General features: G+C 46.5%; 1 protein-coding gene across 2 annotated transcripts; it reads right to left on the bottom strand.

Moving 5' to 3' along the window:
• Window positions 1-152: 152 nt before the first annotated feature.
• Window positions 153-21,120, bottom strand: LOC128352893 (uncharacterized). Of its 2 annotated transcripts, XM_053313467.1 has the most exons (5): window positions 17,988-21,120; window positions 13,182-13,373; window positions 11,614-11,786; window positions 6,948-7,065; window positions 153-791 (listed from the first exon to the last, which is right to left on the bottom strand). In XM_053313467.1, exons 1-5 carry the CDS (start codon window positions 21,078-21,080, stop codon window positions 591-593), a joined length of 3,777 nt encoding a protein of 1,258 aa, XP_053169442.1. In that variant the 5' UTR covers window positions 21,081-21,120; the 3' UTR covers window positions 153-590. The 2 variants fall into 2 exon arrangements, 1 of the variants encoding a protein (XP_053169442.1); XR_008320696.1 differs by lacking the exons at window positions 153-791; window positions 6,948-7,065; window positions 11,614-11,786 and adding an exon at window positions 16,265-16,572 and having other exon boundaries at window positions 13,248-13,373.
• Between the last annotated feature and the right edge of the window lie 406 nt (window positions 21,121-21,526).

Genomic DNA, 21,526 nt, shown 5'->3' with positions numbered 1-21,526 from the left:
AGTGGTAATTGGCGCCCTGGGTGCAGTTCCAAAAGACCTTGAAGAGCACCTCAACACCATAGGGGCCACAGAAATCACCATCAGCCAATTACAAAAAGCAGCTTTACTGGGAACAGCCTATATTCTGCGACGATATCTATAACCATTGACAATAAAATTCTGGCATCCCAGGATTTTTTTTAATTTTTATTTTTTGCAAAAGAAGGTAAGATAGAAAGTAAGGTAAAATGAGAGGATTAAAGATTAGGATAATATTAGCAGAAAAAAGGTGATCAGAGATTGAGGAGAAGAGAATAAATCTACCTGGAGCAACACAGGACTGTAAGAACTGGGTGGGGTCATCCCCCTCAGGCTTTAGAGGTTTCTGTTTTTTCAGCTGATTAACATAGTCCTGCCTTGGAGCACGTGAGAGGGATAACCCATCGAGATGTCCTTGACTACAGCACCCGAGGAAGGGCAGTTTGCCAAGGGCCCCTACAGACCTGGAGGTGATTGTGTATTATTCTCACCATTCAGATAACATCTCCCTAGTTCCAAACAGATGCTGTGCCCTCCATAGTTTTCAAAGCATTTAGCAAAACTGGTGGTAGTTACGACTGTTTAGCTGATAGTTCTTGGATCATAGACATTAAGGTGGGTTCAGTCCATGCTCCTGTTTTGCGGAGTCCCAGCTCATCTCTCTCGGAATTTAAAGCCTCCTTGGCCCTGTGCCACCACAGACATTTTCTCCACTGGCTGCAAAATGCAGCTACGTCTGCTTCCTCTGAATTAGGTGGTGTCTGCCGCAAGCCCTGGATGGAGGAGAAACAATAAAACAGTGATGCAATTTTAATATATTCATGATTAAATGCATTAAAATTATGCCAAGTAATGTATACCAAAAGCTAAAAACCAGGGACAAGTCAGTGCCATTCACAATCTAAGGACGGGGCACAAAAAGGTGACCCCTGCCAAAAGCTGATATTAGTTGTATTGGGGAACAACACAGAAATCTGCATTGTGCCTGTATTTTCTTTCCCTCCGCCAGATTTGTAGCAGCTTCAGTAGGCAGTTTTGCCTGGGAAAATGGCATTGTGTGGGGGAAGATTAAACACCAACTTTCCCCAGTACTCACACTCCAATAAGCACGCTCATGGTTGCTTTTAAATTTAAAAAGGAGACTTGGAAGATCATCCAATCAGAGTTCTCTGATGTCAAGTTATTTTGACCCCAAGCAAGTGAAAAGAAACATAAGGGAGATCAAAATGGTCCAAGAAATTGAAGCAGGTGAAATTATTTTGAATGTAAGTAAATGAGGAAAGATGGAGGGAGCAGAGAGAAGGCTGATGAATGTGGCTCACAAAAATAGCCCAGGGAGTTATTCACACATGGCTTCATGCTGCGGGGTACAATGTTGAGCGAAGCCCCTTCAAATCACACCCACAGCATCTGAGGGAAGCAGCCCCTCCCCTCTGCTCTCAGGGTTTTTTTGGTGCAGATTTGCACTGCATGCCTCCGTGTTTTCCTTCTAGCCAATGGAGAGGGAGGGAGGGAGGGAGAGAGAGAGAGCGCGCATGCTCCTTGGGCAGCGACACAATGTTGCCTCCCTCTTATGTTAATGATTCTATGTCAGTGCCTCTCCCAAGCCCGATTTGTGTGTGGAGTGCTTCCAATGATCTCAAGTGGACTTAGGGATCTCAAATGGGGTAGGTTTGGCTGGTGTGTGAATGCTCACACTCTGTTCTGAAGGAGATTTGGGGTAACAGCCCAGTCTGTAAAAGCTCCTGGTGAGATAGACCCAGGACATGGGACAGTAGCTGCAGTGATGGGGTGGAAGGAAGGATGAATTTTAGCAATGCCGATCAAAACGAGCGACATTTTGAAAGCAAACCTATATGTTATATTAAGGGCTACTTTTCAGTTCCAAAGACCAGTCTAATACAGAATATGATGGCAAAATCCAACTTCTCTTTATTCTCCTCCTCAGTAGTAAAAAACTGAGTACTTTTTGTCTAGACAATTGATTATTTTCACATAATGTATGCATAATTAGGCACAATCTCCATAGATTTGTGGGCCTTCCTAGTAAGTACCATGTTTTCAAAGTTCTGCTAAAAAGGCAATAGGACACAAACCCATTAAGTTTTTTAAAAGACAGCCCCACATAGTAAAAATAGGCAAACAAGCTAAGGTCAGATAAATTAACACAACACCCCCACAGGGTAACCCAAATATAAGCAATGGCTACAAATACGCAGTTCGAAAGATAGTACTTAGTTATCAGTGGCTACTAGCCTGGTGGCTATAGGCCACCTCCAGCCGCAGAGGCAAAATGCCTCTAAATAGCAGTTGCAGGGGTGCAACAGCAGGAGAGAGGGCATGCCCTCACCTCTTGCCTGTGGGCTTCTCAGAGGCATCTGGTGGGCCACTGTGGGAAACAGGATGCTAGACTGGATGGGCCTTTGGCCAGAATCAGAATCAAGCTTTATTACGGTCAGTGAACAGCATAAAATTACACATTAAATAAAGGTAATACTGGAGAAAAGTTACATGTTGATAGAGGTGATTGCAAATATGATGATAGCTATTGTGAAAAGGCTAAAATTTAAAATAATTACAATTTTAAAGAGACAAGCTACTAAAAAACTACAAGCTACTAAAAAACTACAACCACTAAACATACTTTCCCATAATAAAATGCACAGAAAAGATAGAAGGGGAATTTGAATAGTAGTAGTAATATAGCTGAAAATGATTTCATATGTGGTAAAAAGCTAGAATTAAAATTAAGAATGGTTAAAACTATAATGGTTACCATAAGTTGGACTATTACTAGAAATGGTAAAGTTACACAGAATTACACTAAATGGTAAAATACACTAAAATACGCTAAGTGGTGAAGTTACACTGCATTAATCTAATAAAATATTATGCATTGCCATGGCACAATTAATATGATACAAAGAATATGGAGGTGAGTGTTATCAGGACTCAAATTAGGGGAGCCCATCAGCTATCATATTTCGCCGGATGCCAATCGCAGCCGCACAGAACTTGGCAACGATCTTTGTGGTAGGGGGGTTAGAAGGAGCCCCTGGTGGCGCAGTGGTAAAACTGCCGCCCTGTAACCAGAAGGTTACAAGTTCGATCCTGACCAGGGGCTCAAGGTTGACTCAGCCTTCCATCCTTCCGAGGTCGGTAAAATGAGTACCCAGAATGTTGGGGGGCAATATGCTAAAAATCATTGTAAACCGCTTAGAGAGCTTCCAGCTATAGAGCGGTATATAATGTAAGTGCTATTGCTATTGCTATTGCTAGAGTCAGCAGCAATTGAATATAGAAGTGATTCATTCATCCCGGAAGCTTGTTCAGCAGTGGAGAAATAAGGGCGGCACGAATGTCTCTGCAGAACAGGCAGTTTAAAGGACATGCTCGGTGGTTTCAATTTGCTCTGAGCTGCAGGGGCATAATCGCTCTGTGTACGGGATCTTTCTGTATCGACCCTCTATTACTGCTGAGGGGAGACCATGGCAGCGAGCCACAGTGAACGCCCTTTAAGGTTCGGGGCCTCCAGTTGAGAAAGGTATGCTACCGGAGAGGCCATAGATCTAAGCTCCTCACTTCTACAAAACTTTGGGACACTGCTGAGATGTCCCATCTTGACGCTCAGTGTCTGTGATGCGCTGTTTGATGATAGCTTTTGCCTGATCGTATCCCATGTTGATCAGGGACAGGGGGGCGAGGCCCAGTGTAGCAAAATTCATCTCAACTGCCTGAGCCCATATAGAATGGTAATCGTCATGAAAGGTTAGAGGGGCAAGACCAATTGGACTGAGGGATAGTTTAAGCCAATAGGAGAGAGTGGCCACCCATACCCAAGCCTCAGTCTTGAACAGGCCTGTCTCCAGGCGCAATGTAGCATTGGAAACACATCTTGATACACGCAGCGCTGCCCTGAGGAACTTGGGTTGTACCCGTTCCAAAGTCACGATATTGGGAAAAGGACCCAATTGAGCGCCATAGAGTAGTTGGGCTAATGACTTGGCTTGGAACAGTTCAAGAGCTGTAGGGACATAGTGGCCTCCTCTTGTGCGCATAAATTGAAGAATAGAAGAGGAGCTTCTCTGAGCATTTAAGGCCACATGATCTCCGTGGGCTTTTCTGGAGCCACTTGAATGAAAGACTACGCCCAGGTATTTAAAATGAGTCGCTTGTTCAATTTTACAGGTGAAACTCGGAAAATTAGAATATCGTGCAAAAGTCCATTAATTTCAGTAATGCAAATTAAAAGGTGAAACTGATATATGAGACAGACGCATTACATGCAAAGCGAGATAAGTCAAGCCTTAATTTGTTATAATTGTGATGATCATGGCGTACAGCTCATAAAAACCCCAAATCCACAATCTCAGAAAATTAGAATATTACATGGAACCAAGAAGACAAGGATTGAAGAATAGAACAATATCGGACCTCTGAAAAGTATAAGCATGCATATGTATTCAGTACTTGGTTTGGGCCCCTTTTGCAGCAATTACTGCCTCAATGCGGCGTGGCATGGATGCTATCAGCCTGTGACACTGATGAGGTATTATGGAAGACCAGGATGCTTCATTAGCGGCCTTCAGCAATTCTGCATTGTTTGGTCTCATGTCTCTCGTCCTTCTCTTAGCAATGCCCCATAGATTCTCTATGGGGTCAGGTCAGGCGAGTTTGCTGGCCAATCAAGCACAGTACACTGTATACTTTTCAGAGGTCCGATATTGTTCTATTCTTCAATCCTTGTCTTCTTGGTTCCATGTAATATTCTAATTTTCTGAGATTGTGGATTTGGGGTTTTCATGAGCTGTACGCCATGATCATCACAATTATAACAAATTAAGGCTTGACTTATCTCGCTTTGCATGTAATGCGTCTGTCTCATATATCAGTTTCACCTTTTAATTTGCATTACTGAAATTAATGGACTTTTGCACAATATTCTAATTTTCTGAGTTTCACCTGTATGTCCCTCGATCCTCCAGGAAGGCCTTGGGCCTGATCCAGCAGGGCTGTTCTCATGTTGCTGACTGATCATAGCAGTTGGGACCTCCAGCTAGAGGAGATAAGAGGGCAGCAACAGAAATGTCCCTCTGGCTCTTCTCTCTCAGCTCCAGACAGCAGATTTATCCAAAAGGGAATATATCACATGGAAGTGGAAGGTAACGGTATAGAAATATTTGTTGTAGCAATAGCTGGATCTTCAAGTTCTTCAGCACTCAGGAAGTAGTGCAGCCTCCAGCTGCAGATGCCAAGCACACATTTAGTATTGCACTTGGCAATACTAAATGTATGTAAAAGCAAGGAACGCACCAAAGCGCAGCCTCAGGCAGGCACAGTCCTTATGTATGTACCTGGAGGGGGAGAGGAACTGGCACACTCTCAGGTTCAACACAACTGTGAGGAAAACATCCACCTTCCTTCCCCATCCCGTGTTAACGGAAAGATAAATTGAAGCGGTGCTAAAGTTCCAACCCTGATTTGAAGAGAGAAGGATACTAAGGCTTTAAAAAAGGGAAAACACAGGTGCTTAAATAAATAGGTTGGCATGTTATGCAATGTTCTGTGTGCCTTTTAACAAAAACATGCATGCACAGAATTGCACGATAGATAGCCACTGGAAATAATGATTGTCTGTTGTGCCCAATGTATGAATTTGTGCAAGAGCGCTCTTTCACATTCCATTAAAAGGCTGTGCAATATGTCAGCCATTCATTGTATATAACATTGCTGTAGTGATAGTAAGGCTTTAGGCGAGGCCTAGGCCTCACTTAGAGCAACTGCTGAGAGGGTGGGCCTTTCCTAATAAGGGGGAAAGCCCAGGAAAATCAAAACAGAAGGACCAATCTAGAGGACTGGGTGGGATCTACACACACAGCCATCACCAGAAGAAGCGAAAGCTTTGTTTAGTCTGTCCCAAGAGTGCCCTGAGAAAGTAGTGGGCTGAGAAGCTGCTGGGGAACTGGGAGGCTGGAAACAACAGGAAGGCCCCTGCCAGTGAGTAGTAGAAGAACAGGGACTAGTTCAGTTAGACGCATATGGGAAGTTACTTTCCTTTATTGTATTGCTTGCAGCTGAATTGCCTTAGTGAAACTCTCTTACAATCTGCTTTATGAAGAGACAATTGTTCTTATTGCATACTCTTGTTTTTCTTTTAATGTAATAATAAACCCTTGTTGGTGAAGTGTTCTACTCTTTATTTTGGGTCTGCCTTAGTCACATGCCTTTGAAGGCCTAGGATTGCTTAGCCCTTTTAGGGAGGGTTTAGCCACTTTACCATCCCCCACCCACCAGGAATCTTATATGGAGAGCGGGTTTTCCCACATCAAAATAAAGTGGATGGTTACAGCCTATTGTGAATCCCTTACAGACAAGGATTCAACCCCAATGAACTCCCCGCTCCTCGTCTGGCTCTTGTACAATATGCCAGCCCTTAATCTTCATTATATTTATTTCTCTAAGACATCCCTGTGGCTAATCCCATGTGTGGCAGCTCTCGCGAGAGTTCGGAGAGCTGCTGGATAGCCATGGGTGGGAGGGAAGAAAACGGCAGTGGGGGTAGCAGCTGGCCGGTGGGGCGGGGGGGGCGCCAAAAATTGCAGTGGCAGGCAGAAGGAGGCACCAGGGAGAGACGGGCAATGGGGACAGGCGGGCGAAGGGCAGACAAAGGAGGTGGGGATGGGGGGAAGAAGGCGGCAACGGGCAGGTGGGCAACAAAACAGCAATTGCGGGTGGGGGGGGAGGGACAGGTGACAAATTTGAGGCTCAGATGCTCTGTGCCCGGCCCAGCTAGTTGTAAATGAATACATGTATATGACACACTGTACAATACGTTTATATGAAGCCCAAAGTCAACGTTTGATAAGGCTCCTTCTGAACCTTGCCCTTTAAAACATTCTATTACTCACACAACTGCATCGGTTACTCACTTTGACACACGCTGCTTCTGCTGCCTTTAACATATAAAAAGCCGCTTGGGTTAAGTTCTGTGCATTGCTCACAAGGTGTTCTGCCGAAGACCTGCTTCTCCCGGTTGATGCATTTACCCTTGGCAAAATAAAGAGGAAACATCATTCAATGTCCTCAAGTGCCAGAGCAGACATGAGGCAGGAGATCTGTGCCTGGCACCGAGGGGAGGATTCCCCCCACGTGGCGTTCCTGATCTAAATAATGCTCTCCTGAAGCTGCTTTTAGCACCACTGGCTGACACCCTGTGCAAGAAGCCACCAATCCAACAGAGAGGCCCACGTGCTCCTTGCAAACCACTGTAAACCACACCTGTGCAGCTTGCAGCTGCTCTGTGACTACTGAAGCATCGTGTATACGTAGCTGCGACGGTACTCCCATCATTCCCCATGTGAGAACAGTCACAACTGCATTTCTGCAATGCTCATTAGCTACAGAGCAGCCCTGCCTTGCAAACCACTGTAAAGTTCGCAAGCTGGGTGGGCATGCACAATACAGTGTGCTCTCACTTGGATTGGCAGCTCCTTGTGTGATATGGAAGCCCCCGAGTTAAAAATACAGGCACAATGAACCTCGCTCCCCTTCACAGCATTACTCTGATCAAGCAGCCCCACCCTGTGGTAAGGGAAAGTTGTGCTGTCAAGTCGGTGTCGACTCCTGGCGCCCACAGAGCCCTGTGGTTTTCTTTGGTAGAATACAGGAGGGGTTTACCATTGCCTCCTCCCACACAGTATGAGATGATGCCTTTCAGCATCTTCCTATATCACTGCTGCCTGATATAGGGGTTCCCCATAGTAGCTGCTTTAAAATAAGGATCTCCTGAGTTACATCTGTCTTGGCCCCAAGCAGCTAGGGATTCTTGCTCCCCTTAGAGGGCCAACAATCCTAACATATGATTAAGATGGCTGCCCCAGGGCTTTAGAATCTGTTGCCTGTCAAAATAAGAGCATCTGCATCTCTGATTGCTTTTAGGAAGACCCTCAAAACACACCTGTTTTCTCAGGCTTGTAACTGTTTGAACTGTCTGTCCTTATCCTTCGAAACGGTTTCAATTGTTTTTACTCTGTTCTATATTAGTTTTAAATTGTGTACAATGCCTAGAGATACACATATCAGGCGGTATATAAATATGATTAAATAAATAAACCAGGGCACTCACACAATCATAAACGAGGTAGGAGAAGCGATGGGAGCTGTGGGCGCTCCTGTTTGCAGATCATCAGTTAGTGAAAATCAAGGTTGGGGGGGCACCATCCCTGATCGTGTGCTCAGCAACGGCTGAGTTGGAGGGCTCCCTCCTACCCAGCTCCTGAATGAGGTAGGATAAAAAGCCCTCCAGCCCAGCTACTCCTCATCACGTTAGCATCGATGGCGCCTCCAGCCTTGGTTCTAACCGACAGGTGAACAGCAAACGACAACTCCCACAGCTCCTGGACTAGGGTAGGAAGCTTCTCCTACCCTAATTATGACGGTGTGAACTGCCCTATGGAGTGTTCCTTCTAGACAGCGAAGCAGGAAGAAATACCCCAAACACTAAATCACCAAATGTTGTTTTTTTTAGAGTGAGACATAATGTCTTGCCATCAGAGATTTTATATGGTGGCATAGAAATATGATTAAATAAACAAATGAACAAACAAATAAATAAAATATGAGGGCGCGCACACAATCATAATAAAGTTTACTAGCTGGGCCGGGCACAGAACATCTGCACCTCCAGTTGGCCCACCCACCCACAGCCACCTTTTCCCCCTGCCGGCTGGCCACCGCCTTTTTCTTTCTCTCCCCACTGGGCTGACCGGGCTGTCTGGCCGGGTGCCGGCTTCTTCTCCTGCCCCTCCCCCTTTTCAGGTGGGCTGACTTCTTCTCCCGCCCCCTGGTTTCTGGCTGGCCAGCTTCTTCTTGCCCGCCTGCCACTTGCTAGCTGGCTGGCCAGCCGGGCGCTGGCTTCTTCTCCCGCCCGCCCGCCCCCTGGTTTGCTAGCGGGAGGCCAGGCACCAGCTTCTTCTCTGTCCTGCTGCTGCTTTCTGCTGCCGCCACCGCTGCCATTTTCTTCCCCCCACCCGTCCTATGGCTATCCGGCAGCTCTCCAAACTCTCACGAGAGCTGCCACGCATGGGATTAGCCACGGGTATGTCTTAGAGAAATAAATATATCAATAGTGAAGTTCCTGTTGCCAGCTGAACCTGTCCATGTGTCTCAAGTGAGGCCAAATCTATCCATCACGTGTTGCTATATTGTCTTTTTTTATAAGAACAGCCAACATAGGGTCACCACTCCCTTGATATTATGTCTCCCCAAACTGATGAATGTTATGCCACATTCCTTTTATCAGATAGGAAATCTTCTATTACCCACAATGTTGCCAGATTTTGAGTGGTGGCCGTAAAGACACGCCAACTGTTAACACCTGGCTCTACCTGGGTGATTAAATAGCTATTGAGCAGAAGTGAATTATTTGTAGGTTAAAATTCCTATGTGAGTGCAGTGCTATTGACGTGTATTTGTATCTTGTGTATCTGCATATAATCAAGGCCTGTAATAAAGTAATTCATTCAAACACCAAGCTGCAACCCTTATCCAAATCACAGCTCACACTCCCAAGGGCTACTTTTTCAGAAACCAAAGGATGTCCTCAATTCTAATAGCAGAAGCCCACATCCCATTCCATTGAGTTTTGCCTTCTTCTGTACTTCATCAGCTTTGAAGTACAGCTGAGGGCAAAGCAAGACATGATGTAGAGGAATCCTGTTATTGCTATTCCTGGTATTTTTTTGCGAATGTCCTAATACAAATCTGGCCCATCCTGCAGGTGCTTTTCCAGGGAGAAAAAGACATCAGGGTTTTCAATCACAGAACTCCCACACTGAGTCCAGTTTGTGGCCCTGGGAACAAGCAGTTAAGGCTGTGCCTTTTAGGTGATTGGTGTTCAGAGATGTAAAAACCATTCCATACTTTTGAAACTCCTGCACTCGAGCAGGGCCCCGCAACCGAGGGTACTCAAGATGTGGCTGAACTACGACTCCCATCAACCCCAGCCATAATAAATTGTAACTGGGGATTATGGGAGTTGTAGTTCAGCAACATCTCTAGTACCGCAGGCTGGGAACCCCTGTTTTAGAGAGGAGTGGGACCCCAACAATGCCACTAGAGTTCCAAGTTCCCTCCCTGGCTTCTCCAAGATAGAGCTGAGAGAGATTCCTGCCTGCAACCTTGGAGAAGCCGCTGCCAGTCTGTGAACACAATACTGAGCTAGATAGACCAATGGTCTGACTCAGTATATGGCAGCTTCCTATGTTCCTATATTCCTAGAGGAAAGGGGGCTCTCTCAGTCCACAGCTAAACCCAGAAGCCCACTACCACTCTCACTAACTCTACAGATTATCCAGAAAGGTGGGGAAGGGGCTTACTGAGCCATATAGAGAGAGCCTGTTTCAATCAGCAGTACTGGTGCCAGAGAAATGGTAAAAATATAGGGCTTTTACAGAGTGGCATCATGTAGCTACAATACACCAGGGGAAATGCACCTGGAGAGGTGGTCTTGTGGTAGCAAGCATAACTTGTTCCCTTAGCTAAGCAGGGTCTGCCCTGGTTGCATATGAATGGGAGACTAGAAGTGTGAGCACTGTAAGATATTCCCCTCAGGGGATGGAGCCGCTCTGGGAAGAGCAGAAGGTTTCAAGTTCTCTCTCTGTTGGCATCTCCAAGATAGGGCTGAGAGAAATTCCTGCCTGCAACCTTGGAGGAGCTGCTGCCAATCTGTGAAGACAATACTGAGCTAGATAGACCAATGGTCTGACTCAGTATACGGCAGCTTCCTATGTTCCTATGAAAGAACCAGAATGCACCAGAGAAGCACCAGCAGGGCGGGGGGGGAATGGGAGAGGGGTTTCATTAAAGCAATATTCCAGCTCAAATTCCTGGGCATTTTGCATATACTCTTCAAGCCAGCAGCCAGGTCTACCTGTTTCCAGAGGCCGGAGCTACCAGTCCAAGATAAAAAGCCAGCAGGAGATCAGGCTGCCTTAGTGCCAGTGGCTAGGGCTAGCCCAGCATAGGCGGCTAGGTCTACCTGCTACACACAGGAAGCCCACTGGGTAGACTCATGCTCCCTCCCTCAGTGTTTTTTTAAAAAGCAACTAAACACACATCTTTTTAAAGAGGCTTTTTAATGCTCCATCTTTGGTTATATCTGGTAGGTTCTCTCGTTTTGATCATTCTCAACTTTTAACTTTATAATAACTTTTAATTTGAAACTTAATACTGATTGTGGTTTTTAACCTGACTTTTAACTTGTTCACTTAATTTGGTTAATTTTATTACTTTTATTGTATATTGTATCTATTTTATTGTTGTGAGCCGCCCCGAGCAGTAGTGTACTGGAGGGGCAGGGAATAAATATTTTAACTAAAATAAAATAGACCCATTCTCTCACTCGTGTGGATAGCTCACCATCTGGGGACCCAAGTTTGAGAAACCCTGGTTTATTTTTATTTTTTTAAACAGGCAGTGGGAAGTCCTCATTGTTCAATCTGAAAATATGGTAGCCCAAAGCATTATTTTAAGGATAAAATGCAGGGCGTTTATCATAGGGAAAGCAATAGAGGTCATTCTTAATGAGCTAGTTACCTGGAAATGATGCTCAGTTGATAGCTAATTGTCTTGGTTTGCTCCATGGCATACAGCAGTTCAGCTGCACATCTTTCGTCCAGGCAATTCTTTGCAATGATGCCAGCAAATTTCACCAGTGCTTGCCCTCCAGAAATTATCTGTGCAGCACATGCAATTAACTGTTCTTTTGTCTAAATCAGAAGCAGTTCCAAGAAAACAAAATCAATCCCACTCTTCAATAATACCAACTGCATCCAAAAAAAACTCCATGTAGTGTTTTGGGGCCATTTCATAATTCATATTGTCAGAAGAATCAAGAGGCAAACTTTGTGTGCACTGTCTCACTTCAAGATGCGGGTGATGGGTGTTAAATTATTAGTATGGCCCTCCCTCCAAATGTTCCCTGCATGTAGAAAGCTAAGAAGCCAGAGAGAAAGCTGGACTGGACCATTCTCCCAGCCATGCCATTTTCATTGCAAGAAGTTTTGTTTGTCTGTTTCACTGGAGAGCATTCCAATAGATCTTAACCCTCTCTGCAGTGTAATCAAATTCAGTTTGCTTCTGCTGACTGCACAAACTGGCACATCAAGGATCACAACAATCCAATGAGATATTTATACACACACACGGAAAATATATATATATATATATCCCTGGTCTGGGGGGGAAATGTGATTTGAATGTTTTGAGTTTGTTGTGTGATTGTGTGTATATGTGCACACATACAATAATCAGCAGATTAACAGCATGCAAATTCCCCCTCCATTCGTCCTTAAAACACAAAGGTGTGAAATGGCTGGTGATAAAACTAAAGAGTTTTAGAGACCCTTCTCCCCTCAGCAGCAGAAGGGGTTGTGGTTATCCTGAGGGAGCATTCTTTAAGATAAGAAGTTTCCCACTCCTTTTGTTTAAGCCCTTTCCCCCACCTTCCTCGCCATCTGCCCACTGGATTGTCTGTTTAGTGCCATCTGTGTCCGTAAACATTCCAGTCCTTTGAGTTACACCGTGTGTGTGTGTGTGTGTGTGTGTGTGTGTGTGTGTGTGTGTGCGCGCGCGCGTGCAGAGGGTTGCCCCCTTAAATTTTTTACCAGATTTTTGTTAAACCAATTTATCTGTGAGTTACCCCAAATCTGCCAGTATCTCCCTCTTGCCTGCAGATGCTCCAGTTCTATGTCTGTAAGGATCATAACATTCCCAGCTCTTTCAAAAATAGATATAAGATAAGACTAATGTTGGCAGGAGATGGCATTCAAACCATTGTTGCCCCAAAAGACCCACAAGGTGCAGAGATGAGGGGCAGTCATTTGAAAGAAACAAGAAGCCAGAAGACGGTGAAGAAAAGCAGAAAGGCAAGAGAGAGGGACACCTAGGACCCTGAGCAGCAGTTTAGTCTTTGGCCTATTGAGCAGGTGTGGCTTCCCTAAGAGTCTGAAGGGAAGAGGAACAGAGCTGGCAGAAGAGCTGTGGAGAGAACAGAAAAGCCAGAGTAAGGCAGGAAGTGGGGCTCTGAGCTTTTTACTCTGCAGCAGAACTCTTAGCATGCTCCAAGCCTTCCATTTCAGGACAAATGTTTAGAGAGGAAATACCGCGATGGGCCCCTTCCTTTTTAGAAACTGGGCCATGTAAGACATCTGAGTTGCCATTTCCCTAGTGGCTTGTGAAACTGGGCAGCCGTCGTGCCACCATTTCTCCGGGTCTCTCGGCAAGGCAGCAGGATTGGCTCTTGAGCTGTGCTCAGAGCAACTGGATTGACAGTCACTTTGAAGATCTCCCCAGTGCTGTTGAGATAAGAAGAAGAAAAAGGTCATCTAGTACCATGTTATTCATTATAAGGCCTGGGAGCCAGTGCCAGGCCGCTCACGTCAACTCTTAAGCTTAGCTCTTTGACTAATGGTTTGCTGGGCTAGTGTGAAGCTTCGGCCAAAGTGGAATACTCTGCACACTCCCCGGGGCACCATGTGGAGGCAAGCATTCCCAGCATGCAATGCTGAGCTTTGCTCAGCTCCAGAGGCTCTCTAAGTGCCTCTGGACTTTGGGGCCCCGGTCCATGGCCTCCAAGGTCTGGGGCGGGGGGGGGGGCTTCCAAATGGCTGGCACGGGCTCCTGCAACCAACCCGCACCCGCCCCATCACACCGAACCTCAGTGTTGTTGTTTTCTTCATTTCAGCCACTGTGCAGCCAAGGGGTGGCTGCTGGGGAGTGAGCTGAGCAGTCCTTCTGTCAGACTCCCAGGGGACGAGGTGGGCTCCTAGCCCTTCTTGAACTCCAGAACAACTTGAGCACCCCCAACAAGGTCAGCCTCAAGTACAGCCAGGGGAGGAGGTTAGCTTGTCACCTGAGTCCTCCTGCTGGCTTGCGGCATTCAGCCAGTTCAGCTAGGAGAGGAGAGCTGGTCTCATGGCAGCAAGCATGACTTGTCCCCTTAGCTAAGCAGGGTCTGCCCTGGTTGCATACGAAAGGGAGACTAGAAGTGTGAGTGCTGTAAGATATTCCCCTCGGGATGGAGCCGCTCTGGGAAGAGCATCTAGGCTTCAAGTTCCTTCCCTGGCTTCTCCAAGATAGGGCTGAGAGAGATTCCTGCCTGCAACCTTGGAGAAGCCGCTGCCAGTCTGTGTAGACAACACTGAGCTAGATAGACCAATGGTCTGACTCAGTATATGGCAGCTTCCTATGTTCCAGTTCCCTCTCCTGGAGAACTCCCAGCTCCCATACTCAGAAGCAGCCCCTTGTCATCAGCTGCCTTGTCTTTAAGAGCTGACAGGGCTTAAAGCCGACTTCCAGCCCCCGGCCCCTTCCTGACCTTGCTTCCTGCTTCCTGCCCCACCCAACCTAGCTGTCTCCCTGGAGCTGTTTCCTGCAGCAATCCCTGCCTTGCCCTCTCACCCCCACTGGGATCTGGCCAGCCTGGGCCCTTCTCATCCCTACTGCCCCCTGAAGGGAACGAAAGCCTCAGAGGATGGATGCCACTCCCTTCTCCAGATTCCACCCAAGCAACCAGGGAACATGGCATCCCAACACCTTATCTCACCCCGGCAGTGGCAGCCGGAGCAACGCAGGGCCTGTCCGTGCAGCCCAGCCTCTTTTGCTAACTGCGAGGCACCCCTGCGCATTTGAGAGAGATCGTCGCAAGCCCGTGAGGTCATGGGCTTGCGATGATCTCCCTCAACTGCGCAAGCGTCTCACAGTTAGCAAAAGACGCTGGGCCGAATGGACAGGTCCAGCGTGGGGGAGAGGAGGACTGCTCAACTCACTTCCTAGCAGCCACCCTCAGCCATGCGGTGGCTGAAATTTTTAAAAAGAAGAAGGAGGTTTGGCACAGCAGGAAGCCACCAAAAGTAGGTTGTGGGGGACCTTGTGGCAGGGGGCCCTCACGGCGGGGGGTGGTCTGGGCACCAAAATTACCTAGGTGCACCCTTACCCAGTCCTGCAAGGGCTTCTTTAAAGGAAACTGAGCTCTCCAGCCCCACGTACCATCTTGGAAGGCATGCCCAGAGTGATGGGAAGCACAGGGCTTTCTTCCTAGGGCTCTTAAGAGAGGGCTCCATCTCTCTTAAAGGGCCCCACCAGTCCTGAGAAAAGCACAGTAGGGTGCCGAGGTCAGCACAGGGGGAAATGGTTCTCACATAGCAGGCTTCTTGCCAGGGTCATCCCAGCTTGGAAAAATAGTGAAGACCATTGATCTAGCAGATTAATCAACTAAAGGTTGCAGCCCCAATTCTGACTCCAGTACAAATGCTACCACAGCTCACTCAAAGGCCCAGTTCAGGCATCACATTCCTGATCCAACGAACTGTAATTTGTTGGCTCAGGAATGCCGCATGTGCTTCTGCTGGCCCCTCCCTTTCCCTCCTCCCTGTGTGTGTGCAGCTTCATATATAACTTCCTGGTTTGTGAAACCACAGTTTTCCATGGCATCCAAACTGGGAAATTGCCATCTGAGTGCTCCCTACACAGCAGGACAGCAAACCAGAGTCAAACCATGGTTTGTATGGAGCACTCAAAACATAGTCTCCCAGTTTGCACATCACATCCAAACTGTGGTTTGATCACGGGTGTAGCATCCATTGGACAAGCAGGGACAAATGTCCCTGGCCTCAGAGGGTCAGGGGGCCCCCAAGAGGCCGCCAAGCAGACCACCCCACTGCTCCTGCCCTGCCCCTGCCACCACCCCTGCCCTGCCACTGCTTCTTAACTTGGCCTCTGGGGGGTGGGGGGGTGGTGAGCCAAGAGGGCCAGGCCACCCACCCACTCCCCATGGCCAAAGCGGTGGGCACTGTGGCTATCGGGCCTCTCTGGCATGCAGTTCAGCTGGAGAGGTGTGCAGGCCGGCCAGAGAGGCCCGACAGCCACAGCACCTGCCGCTGCCACCACAGGGGCCAAGATAAGAAGCAGCAGTGGGGCAGGGTCAGCAGCGGTGGGGGTGGCCAACAGGAGGTAGAAGCAGTGGTGGGGAGATGCTGATTGGTCCGCCCCTTGCACCTGATATCAGGTGCAGGGGGCGGGGCTTGGGGCACTGGGGCATGTGTGCACTTTGAGCTCATGATACGGGGGTCCTCCTGCCATGGTTTTGTCCCCTGGCCCCTGGGGGTCTCGCTGCGCTTCTGGGTTTGATAAACAAGGAAGATATCTATTAAGCCAGGTTGTCAGAGCTGGGCCATAGGCAGCTTACCACAAGATGGTCCAGAGTCCAAAATGGGGACCAGGAGCAGTTTGGCAAGAAACCAGGAACAAGGAGGCAAAAGAGGGCTCAGGATCAAGGAGAGAGCTGGAAGTCAGAGAGGTAGCCATTCCAGAAGCAAGCAGACAACCAGAAAGCAGGATCAGAACACAAGCCAAGAGTAAGAGCCAAAGCCAAGGGTCAAGGATGAACAGACAACCAGGAATTGCACATAACAATGCATCAGGAAACAGAGACCGTTCGATTCTATCCAATATATTTTATCTCTTGTTGTTTAGAAGTTTGTCCCAGTGGGGATCCTGTAGAGAATGGGGGGTGGGGGTGGGGGTGGAATCAGAAAGGAAAAGAGAGGGAAAGGAGAAGGAGAAAATGGAGTTGTTTCTGCACAAACTCTTAGTTAAATCTATGTAAGATTACTACTTTGTGTTTAAGTGGTAAACAGCTATAAAACAGAGACCTTGATACTGCACCCAACAGGCAGCCTTTATACTCTTCCTGTTCTGTGGGAACCCAACGGTCAGTCTGACTGGGTGAGGTCAGTCTAGGACAAGGCTGCACAACTTCAGCCCTCCAGCCATTGTTGGACTATGACTCCCACCATCCCTGTCTATTGGCTCCTGTGGCTGGGGATGATAGGACTTGTAGTCCGACAACAGCTGGAGGGCTGAAGTTGTGCACCCCTGCTCTAGGGCCTGAGAGTTCTGTGGTAGGCTATCGTTGTTCAGTAGTCTGCCCCAGGGGCTGTGGTGTGCAGAGTCTAAGGTTCTCAGTTTCAAACCAGGCAGCTTCTGACTCAAGTGGAGAAGGGAAGGCGGGACGCACAGACGCATTATGCATTCCTGATCTAACAAACGATGATGATTTGTTGGACTAGGAACGTGACATCTGACCCATGCCAAATAATTCTTCAAGCCAGTGGTTTTTGCTGGTGTCCTTGTGTGAGACACATGAAGACCCTTTTACTCTGAGCAAGACTATCATTTAATTACACTGGGCAGCTTCCATGTACCAAATTATGACCTTGGAGTATCAATTTGAGACTTTGCCTCTTCTTGTTTTCTGGGACTTCTGAAATAAAATTTCCCTTTTCCTTCATGATGACGCTTTTGGCCAACATCCCACTGTTAATTCAGGCTTCACACCACGCAGGAGATACCTCTTTATCAATACATACGGTTGTGATGTCACTTTATATTAGGAGTCTCAACCTGCAGCCCTCCTGCAAGCATTGGCCTACAATTCCCATAATCCCTGGCCATTGTAATTGAAGATGATGGGAGTGGTAGTCCAATAACAGCTACAATTTGAGACCCCTGCTTTACATCAAAGAACAGATAACTAATAAAGCCTACTGCCTTATTAAAAGAGGTTGTTCTTTCACAGCTGATGGGCCAACCAAAATTCTTCAAGCGTTTTCTTAGACTCACAATATTAAGAACAAGTTTCTATTAAATATTGCATGTCTCCATAGAAGTATAGAGCTTTAAAAATTACATCCAAATGCAACATTCCAAGAGGATTTTTCAACAGGGTGGTGGAGGATGGATTTTTCTGGGGAAATCCCAATATGAAGAGCATGTCCCCTCTGCACAAATTTTTCCAGTGCATCTCAACATGAAGATGCAATGCAATGCAATGCAAATTGGCATTGGTAGCAAAGCGCATACCTGAACTGCAAGTACTATACAGCTATAGGAGAAGAGATTTGTGTTACCTTTTTATTAATGTCTCTGGCACACAAAGGTTCTTGACCACTCTTAGTAGCTTTGTGCCTTGGAGTTGGAGGATCCTGATCCTTGGAGTTGGATGGATCCTGATCCTTGATGCCCTCTGTCTCCTTGTGTGGAGAAGACTGTGTTTTGTGGAAAGGCTGACTTGAATGAGAATGCCCTTCATTGTTTTGCAAGCACCTCCTAATGAGTTCCAGGGATGATTCACTGATACCCTTTGCAGTCTGAAGCTGTGTCACAAGATAACCAGCTTTAGCAGACCACTCATACAGAATACTGTCCTCCAGGAGGTGCTTCTTATCCAGCTGGCTTTGGAGTTTCCCAGCTTTCCCCATCACTTCGTCAGTGAGGAGCAGAAGGTGGTCGACGGTAGAAAGCAAACTCTCTTTCAGCATAAAATCAGATAGGTTCTCAAAAGCATCTCCAATGATCTTTTTCACCCTCCGGACATTTGCCATAAGCTGGCCTGAATTTTTTTCAAAGGCCTCCTTGTCCATGACATCACTGTCCCTTTCTTTATCACATGCCATAGGCTGATTTAGTCTGATGACATATTGGATGGTGTCCAAATATTCTCTGTTGACCACACCCAGTCGAAGCAGAAGGACTTTAGCTGTCACTGCAAACTCTCTTTGGAGGAGCTCAAAATGAACCGAAAGATTTGGAGCAGGCAGGGGAGAGGCAGACAGAGCACCTGCAACTTCGAGCAGAGCTTCCGTCAGAATTTTCATCTCCTCCCTTAGTGCTATAATCTCATTCTTAGCACCCTGTTCAGCACACAACAGCAAAGACAACCTGGCAGCTTCCTGTATTCTCAGAGAACTTTCTGATAAGGCTGCCAAAGCACTCTGCAAGCAAAGCTGGTGTTTTATCTTGATTTTTAACTCTCTTAAGGGCACAATATTGCTCCCTATAAACTGATCCACAGAGTTCAAGAATGCGTGAATGGTGACGGACCACAGGATACAATTCCCATCTATATTTTCCAGTTTCGCTTTGCCAGAATGGACATTATTAACGGATAGCACCTTTTCAAGCAACTGTTTCGTCCTGGCTTGTGCACAAGTTAATTTAGCTTGCACTCGCAAAAAAGTTTCGTGAAGCCCGGGAAACTCAGGGAGCTCCTTATCGCCATCTGGAAGGCAGGCTTTGCCAGCCAGCTGAACAAGACTAACGAAAGTCTGCATGATATTATCTAACATGTGAGTGTGGTCAGGAAAATCACATGGAGATGCAATGCAAAACAATTGCTTAGTCAGGCTGTACCAAGGGTATGCAACCACAGTCAGATGTTGCTTGGTTTCAAAAATGCTCTCAGAGAGCAATGTCGCCATTTGCAGAAGTCTCTCTGTGCTGGAAATAGGGTCTGGTGCTTCCTCTCTGGCTAAGCTGATAAGACAAGGGGTTAATTCCACCATTTCTCTGTAATGCAACAGTTTCTCCAACTCAGGCGACTTGTCAATTTGTAAGGCCTCTTTGGCAGCATCAACACAACAGTTGGAAAGCTCCCACAAATCCACGCAAGCACCATTCAGCCTAGCTTTGTTCTTTGTCTTTGTTGCTGTGATGAGTTCATCAATCAAAGGGTGTAGATCAGCTCTTCCAGAGGTATCATTAGATAATAAAACACTTCCTCTAGGAATTTTTAAGGAAGAACAGTTGACCGGAAGAGGACTGTCTGAGACCTCTTCCAACAATTCTGAATGGTCAATAGTATTTTGACTTCTGGTGTTTTGTCCACGGAGGTCTGGAGGATCCTGGGGAGTGGAGCAACTCGGGAAACCTTCAGCGATACTGAAATTTCTCACACCCTCTCGAAGGGGACTGAGGATATCTGGCTGATTACACACATCTAGTCCCATTCTGACATTGCAAGTGCACTCAATCAAATCTTTTGCTCTCTTGGAATATATCTCTTTGGCTTGCAGGCTGGTAATTGTTGCCATGCTTTGATCTATGGCAATCTTCAGCAGTCGTATAGCATATTCCAGTTGTTTAACTAGAACTAGCAGTCCGTTCCGGAAAATGGGATCTCTGGCTCTGTCTACATGCCTGCTAGTAAACTCAACCACTTGTGTTGCTTGGTGAGAAAGACTCGATGCATGACAAGAAAACTCTTCAGTGTGTTGATTATCTAAAGCTTTTTCACTCCTTTCTTTGTGTCCCACCATCTCCTGAACGATTAAATCAAGGAATTCACGCAAGTCGATAACCTTGTCCAAACAGATCAGCAAACTTTCAGTTGTGCTTGACCATATTTGACACAGGAAGTATAATTTTTCAGGCACATCGTTATTACTAGGAAAGCAGCTCATTTCACTGAGGAGAGTAGGCACCGTAGCAAGAAGTCTACTTAAATGACCTACACACTCTTCAATGTCCTGAATGGTTTCAATTTCAGTGCATGTGGCTAGAACAAAGTTCGCCACTTTGAGCATCTGACTAGAATGGTTGAAGAATACAGTTATAAGAGGCTGCAATTCTCTTAAGAAGCTTCCCTTTCTAGCAAGAGAACACTGTTCCATGGCAGCTTCTACCAGCCTCTCCAAAGGCCCTTTGGTTTCAGCAAAACAGTCCATAATCTGATAGAGAATAGCACTGTGCACTGTTTGATTGAGATTCTCCAGCTCATTTCTCATGGCACAACATTTCTCTTGTATGCTTTCCTCTAACTGGTTTTCCATAGGAAAGCCCTCCATTGTGCTAACATCCATGGTGATCATCTTTCTGAGCTTCAGGAGACCATAGCATAGTTTGATCAGCTTCCTCTTAACCGTTGTCCTTGATGAATCAGCTAATAATATGCAATGGAAAATTAGAGCCTCTATGAGGAAGCTTAATTTACCCTCCTGTAGATCAATAATCTCTGGACTGGAAAGGAGGCTCAAAAGCTTATGCAACTGTTGGGGAAAGAGGCCATGGCTTTCATGCTGTTTCTTTGTTCCTGCATCCTTCTGAAGCACAGAGATCAATTCCCTTATGGTTCTTTCTGCCAAGTCAAAAATATAGTTTTTGGATAGCTTCAGTTGCTGATCACAGGGATGCTTTAGGTGGCTGAGTTTAGCTGTGTATAGCATTGGGATGCATTTTTTAAGGATCTTCAGGAGTTGAGCCAAATTCTTTTGATGAGGAGATTCTTTGAGATCCCAAAGGAATCTTTCTGTCAAATTGAACAGCAGCAGCAAAGCCTCTGAAAAACTGTGGAAAGCAACGAGCATTGCTGAAACATCTTCAGCAGATTCAAGGAGGAGCAGGCAGTCTAAGACCCAGTGAGCAGCATGGATTATCCTCCTGACAGTGGCCTCATCTTCTGTTTGGAGGATCTAATAGAAAAGGTTGGGGGTGGGGGGAGCCAAGATCAAAAAGCCGACAATATTCACTTTTCTCCAAAACTTTTCACATCGTCTTTTACAAAGGTCAGGTTACAATGCAAGCCTATACACATTATTTAGAAATCCTAGTACATTAACTGGGGCTTAATAAGTGTGCCATCAAGTCAGTGTTGACTCCTGGTGACCACAGT

The sequence above is a fragment of the Hemicordylus capensis genome, chromosome 1 (genome assembly GCF_027244095.1).
Source record: "Hemicordylus capensis ecotype Gifberg chromosome 1, rHemCap1.1.pri, whole genome shotgun sequence".
Lineage (NCBI taxonomy): Eukaryota > Metazoa > Chordata > Lepidosauria > Squamata > Cordylidae > Hemicordylus > Hemicordylus capensis.
This window is presented reverse-complemented; position numbering and strand designations above follow the sequence as displayed.